This window comes from Gymnogyps californianus, chromosome 1 (assembly GCF_018139145.2).
Source record: "Gymnogyps californianus isolate 813 chromosome 1, ASM1813914v2, whole genome shotgun sequence".
In the NCBI taxonomy this organism is placed as follows: Eukaryota; Metazoa; Chordata; class Aves; order Accipitriformes; family Cathartidae; genus Gymnogyps; species Gymnogyps californianus.
In genome coordinates, this window is record NC_059471.1 from 180,127,169 (window position 1) to 180,133,168 (window position 6,000).

Here is a 6,000-nt window from a genome sequence, read left to right on the forward strand (position 1 = left end):
GGATTCTTATTTTTTGAGGTTGGGAAGGGACCCGGGGAGGTCATCTCACCCAACCTCTGCTGCTCAAAGCAGGATCAGCGACAGCAGGTTGCTCAGGGCTTCGTCCATTTGGCTTTTGAGCATCTGCAAGGACAGAAATTCAAACGCTGACCTCCTCCCTCTCCTATCCCCACGCAGGTCAGCAAACCTGTGACTTCTTAGCTCCTCCCGGCTGCCTGGGATCTCTAACCACGACGCGTGGAGGCCGCGGCTTTTCGGGCAGCTACCGCGCCCCGTCCTTCACGGGCAGCGAAAAGAGGCGCTCCCCTCCCGGGAACTTTCTTCCCGGGGTAGGAGCAGATTCGCGCCCAGACCCGCAGGGGCGGCCCGGGGAGGGGGGCCCTCTCCCACTCCGACAGGCACCGAGGCGGGCACAGCCCGGGCTCGCAACACCGGGCCCTGCTCGGCCCCGCGGGCCTCCCCGCCGCCAGGCACCTGCTGCCGCCGCCCTGACAGCCGCGGCGCCAGGCCCGTGGCCGGCGCGGAGGCGGCCGTGGGGGCAGGGCGGCGCGGGGCCTGCGGGCGCGGGGCCGGCGGGCGCGGCGGGGCGGGGGCTGGGCGGGCGGCCAAGGGCGCGGGGGGGGGGGGCGGCGGCGGCGGCTCCCACCTGAAGTCCTTGTCGCTGGATGTCATTTTCTCCAGCAGGTTGGAGATGTGGTACGAGGCGCTCGCCATGTTGACGGACCCGGCCGGGGGGGGGGAGGGAGAGGAGGAGGAGAGAAGGAGGAGGCGGCGTCTTCCCGGCCTCGCCGGCTCCACTTCGCCCGCTGCTGGGGACGACGCTCGGCGGGGCGATCCGGACCCGGGGCCGGCGGCGGGGGCGAGGGCGGCGGGGGAAGGCGGGCGCTCCGCCGCCTCCTGCGGCTGCGGCTGACACGGCGGGAGGGGCGGGGAGGCGGGCGGGCAGCCGCTCGCGCTCGGCGCCGGGTCAAAGGTCGAGAGGGCCCCCCCTCCTCGCGCTGCCGGCGCCCCTGATTGGCTCTGCGAGCGGGCAGGAGGTGCCCGCAGCCGTGTGACGCCAGAGCGTACGTGGCGCAGAGCGTGCGCGGGAAGTTTAGGCCGCCGTTGGAGAGTGGCGGGAGGGGAAGGGAGGGGAGGATGGCGGCAAGACGGCGGCAAGGCTGACGAGGACTACGCTTCCCAGCGTGCATCGCGCCCGCGCCGCACCCGGGGCTATTGGCGGTGCGCGTCGGGACGTGTAGTTTAGGGGGACGGCAGGGCCTCGGCGGCGCGTTGCCCGCTGGGATGTGGAGCCTCGTTTTGGTGCCAGGCTGGGCCGCTGCGCAGTGGGATGTGGTGGGAGTTGGTGTCCCTCAGGGCTGGGCTCGGCTCGGCTCGGCTCACCTTGAGGGGGAGCCGGCTGAAACGCAGTTGTAAATAAACTTCTCCTCCAACTTAGATGGTGTCCACATCAAAAGGGTTCGCCACCGCTCTGAGTGCCTGTCGGTGCCCTGCGTGGGGCACCAGATACGGTGCTTTTTGTACTGTGGCCATTACAAACCCACGACGTATCCTGGTGTTACAGAGGCTGCAGCTTCTGTTCCAGGCCCTCTCATACATGTGCAATGGCTCCCGTCATAGCTGAGCACGCTCTGAAAAATGGCTGATGGAAGCCAAAAGTGGTGGTGTGAAAATTAATTTTCTTGGTAAATAAAGGCATGCTTCCATCGGTCACGGTTTGCAGAAAGCAGCTTGAAAATGTGAGTGCTTTCAGAGGTCTTGGAAGGCAAAGGGCACCTTTTAGAGAAATTTTTTTTTTGCGTACCTCATTAATGTTCGTGTCAATCTCATTACTTTTCTGGACCTAATCCGTGATCTGTCCATGCGTGGGTAGATAATACAGAGCAGGAGGAGAACTGGGGAAATATTTTCATGTTACATCTTCCTTAAGGTTCATATTAAAATACAAGAACGTTAGATAGCCTTAATCCTTCTCAGTTATGTGTGTGTACAGCAAAACTCCTAAAGAAATGCTTTTTGATCCCTTTATGTATATTTAAAAAAAGACTTGAATTAAAAGAAAATTTCTTTAAAATAGGCATTTATTACATGCAGCTTGCAGGCAGCCTTGCACAGCAGCTGATGGGAAGCATGCGCTCTTTACTCAGTTTGTAGAGAGAAATCGTGTGTCACTGCCATGGCCTGTCACCCAGCCACAGCGTACAAGCAGCTATTTTGGAAGATACTGATGCTGTTAATTGTCTAGCAGCTGCGTTGGAGAAAGAGCTTAATATGTACTGGTCTCGTTCCCCAGAGCAGCTCGGTGGTAGGTTGGCACTGTGCAGGAAAATTATGGCCGGGGTAAGAAGGAGGTGGGCAGTGTGGTGTTGGATGAGTGGCATTGCAGTGGGGTGTGATGTAGGGCTGGATTAAGGAAGATGGGAGTAGTCAGGAGGGGGGCGGGTGTCCCGAGGAGAAATGGGGGAAGGTCGGTATGGGCAGAGGAACTGCAGTGAGGGGAGGCACTCAGAAGGAGAGCTGGCCCAATGCTGACTGATTTTCAAATAGGCCACTTGCTCCTTTGATTTGGTAATACTTAATTTAGAGGTTACCTTTAGAGAGGGAAATTCTTTACTTCATTTTGCTTGAACACTTGTGTTGGATATTTGAGGAAGCCAGCTGGAACAATACAGATGAAGATAGATTCAGTCTTGACTTGGTTGTGACAGCTGCAAATGGTTTATGACGTCTGAATTGTGATGATGTGATGATATTATACCACACACAGAAAAACTGTGTAGCTCCTCTTTGAAGTACCAAGACATAAAAAGTTAAAAGTACAAATGTTCGACATTTGGCACATTGATTCATATTTTGCCATGTGGATGTTAGCGCTATTCTAAATCATTTTGGTGACCGTGACTTTTGAGCATCTTACAGTTCCCGGGAACAATTTGTTTCTGAGATGTCAGTGTCATATTATTGGTTCTCACAAACTGCGGGAAAAGACCATTCTAACCTGGTCTTTATTTACATTCATAACTTTGGTACTGAATGGGGATCGGGTGGTTCTGGGGTGGTGAAAGATCATGTGTTCCAAAAATGTTCTGCCCACATGGTTACCGTGATGCGTTCTATTGGATAAGCATGTTAGACCAAGCAGACGATAGAAAATTCTCTATGGTAGGTAAGGTCTTTATGTTGATTGCTGTTATGGAATAAAGCATTGCCAGTGGTCCCTGTAAGCAGATCCACTCAAGCTGGGATTTAACTTCTTAAGTCCTTACCGTTTCCAGTTAGACACTAAACCAAGCTATTTCCCGCTCTGGGAATCCTACATACATTTACTTATAATAAGAGAGTGTATGAGAGAAAAAAAAATCAGAACAATTACAGAACAATTCTGCTCTGATCTGCTATACAATCTTGAACACTTCTTAAATTATTTTAAAATCATTTAACATCATCCTTCCCCTGCTGGTTTCTATACCTCAGCCAGCTTACCCTGCCACTGCTTAAACCTGGTTTCCTATTACTACCAGAAACACAGGCCATCATGGAGGAAGTCAAAGTATTTTTTTGTTCAAGTACGTTTATTACAATTGGGATTCAGCTATAGTAGATGCAGTGTTCCAGAGGAAGTCAGACACAGAGAGAGGCTAATTGAGAAGAGATTTTTTCCAGCTGATAGCAAACAACTTCACAGATGGAGTGGTACTCCCGATCTGTTCCCTGTAGACACACATATTAGATGCTCTTGGTTCATTCACAAAGATAGCTGAAAGCTTAATTAAATGCTGGAACCTGAAAGGATTTATCTTGCTTTACACTTGCAAATATATTCCCCAAATGCTGAAGATGAGAGAAGAGCGGAGTTAGTTTAGAGATGCATTCACAGCACTAGAATTTGAACCCTCACCAATTTGCCCTTTCACTTCACACGGGAGTTGTGAGCCCACTGATCGGCAGAGGACATTGGGAATGTGCTGCATCTTCATCTATCAGCGTGGAAAGAGCTATACCACACAGCTTTACTCAGCTTAAAGGGAATCCTTTAGGATGACAAGTTGAAAGCTGGTTATCATTTTTTACAGCTGGGTTTGGGGAAATAAAAGGAAAATTGCCGCTCTAGGTCAAAAGCTGCTCACCGCTGCAAGCAGATATTTGAGCCAGAGAATCTTACAGTCGTGGTTTATCACTTAGATACATGACTGACTTTATACATCTGAACTTTGAATTTTTAAGAAGATGCCTGGAAAGAAAGTCTTTACAAATTTATTGGCTGATTATATTAACAAACCACAGATGGTGTCAGAGAAGTGATCAAGATTTAAATGTGAAAGAAACAAAAAGGAATGGTATGGCAATCTTTAACTTAAAGCAAACAAATTGAAAAAGCAGCATAACCTACACTGGAACAGTCACATGGGTAAATGTGTGTTTCAAGGTGTTAAGGTTATCACTGTATTGCATTGTGTAAAATATTATATTCCAAGAGATGAAGATGAGTTAACTGTAGAACTAAAAACTTGGCTTTGGAGTCTTAATCATAACAATGCTTTCTTTAGGGTGGGGGTTTTCTCCCCCTTATTTTCTGTTTTCCTTATTTTTAAAGTTAGATGACATTGCGTAGCAAATGATAGCAATTTCCAAAGTAGGGCATATCTGGAACAAACAAATCATCAGCTGCCTTTCGCCTCATAAGCCAAAGTTTTAGTTTTCTTTCCTCCTAAAGCTGAAAATTTGTTCACATGCAAGTTAAGTAAGAATCCCAAAGCATCTTTCCAAAAGCAGTTGTTACTACTCTGCTGATTCTCACTGAAGATTTTCGTTTCTGGACAACAGAAGATACTGTTGGTCTCATTTAGGAGAGATTTCTACGCACTTACCAAGAAGAATAAATAATATCTACAGCTGTGAACTGCCTGGCCTTTCCTTCCTAACCCAGATAATCCACTTCTCTAAATCAAAGTAAAGCAAAGCAAAGTGTTTGGGTGTCTGATTCCATCAGCTTTAAAAAGAGAAAGATCAGGAAAACAATGCTGAAAATAATATATGCATCTGGTTAAGTAATGGACTGAAGCAACTGTCAAATGGGCGGAAATTGCCTCTCCAGAAGAACAGAGCTCCAATAGCAATCTCATCATAAGATTAAGTTTCAGGAAACATAATATCTTGAAGAAAAAAATGTAAGTCTTTTAATTAAAAGAAAAAAAAACCAAACAAAAAATGCTAAAAGAAATCTCCCTTCTGGTTGCTAAACACTGCGCAGCTTTTTGCAGCATCTGTGGTCAAAATTTCTCAAATACATACCACAGCCACCCAAAAATAAAAAATAAAATGAATCTTTCAAATGAAATCTGATTTGAAATGTGAGCCAGAAGTTTAGATTCAAAGATTTTTATTATTGTACTATTTTCATGCCAAATGAACTTGGTTTACAGAACAAAAGGTTTTTTTCTTCCTTAATACCTCTTCTGAAAATCAGTCCAGGTTGTTTTTCTTTTTGCTTGACCATTTGCATTTTCATTCCTTATCACAACTCTAAATTTGTAATTCCTTCAGAGCCAGTTATGTTTCCCTTTGTGTCAGCACACCCAGCTTTGTTTATATAACGATCTCAGCAATGCTTGTACTAGAGACGCTTGTCTCCAGTAAACTTAAAAGCGCTTGTTTAATTGGAACTTCTGATATTGAACAATACTCTTTGTGTTTCAGAAGTCGTAAAAATACAAATTATTTTAAGCGCTTGGACTATTTATGCTTATTAGAACTGGAGGTAGCTGTGCTATGGATTTTGTATATTCTGGATCCCACATTTCGGGAAAGCCTTGACCATACCGATAATTTAGAAATTTCAGTGTTAGTGCATTGGCTAATCACAATATGAGTCAATGTTTGTCAAAGCAGACATAAGGGCTAATCTGTTTCATTTCATGACATTTTAAAGCACCACTGATGTTTTGTTGATTCTGGCTTAAGAGTGCTTCATTTCAGGCCAATAGAATGTGCTATCTTCCT

The 6,000-nt window shown here is 47.1% G+C and overlaps 1 protein-coding gene across 2 annotated transcripts in view; it reads right to left on the reverse strand.

The window, feature by feature from the left end:
* Positions 1–874, reverse strand: part of CAND1 (cullin associated and neddylation dissociated 1) — a 28,042-nt gene extending 27,168 nt beyond the window's left edge. For both annotated transcript variants that reach the window (XM_050895658.1, XM_050895650.1), the window contains exon 1: positions 647–874. In XM_050895658.1, coding sequence (XP_050751615.1) covers positions 647–714 — 68 coding nt within the window. In that variant the 5' untranslated portion in view covers positions 715–874. The remainder of the gene's footprint in view (positions 1–646) is intronic.
* Positions 875–6,000: the final 5,126 nt, after the last annotated feature.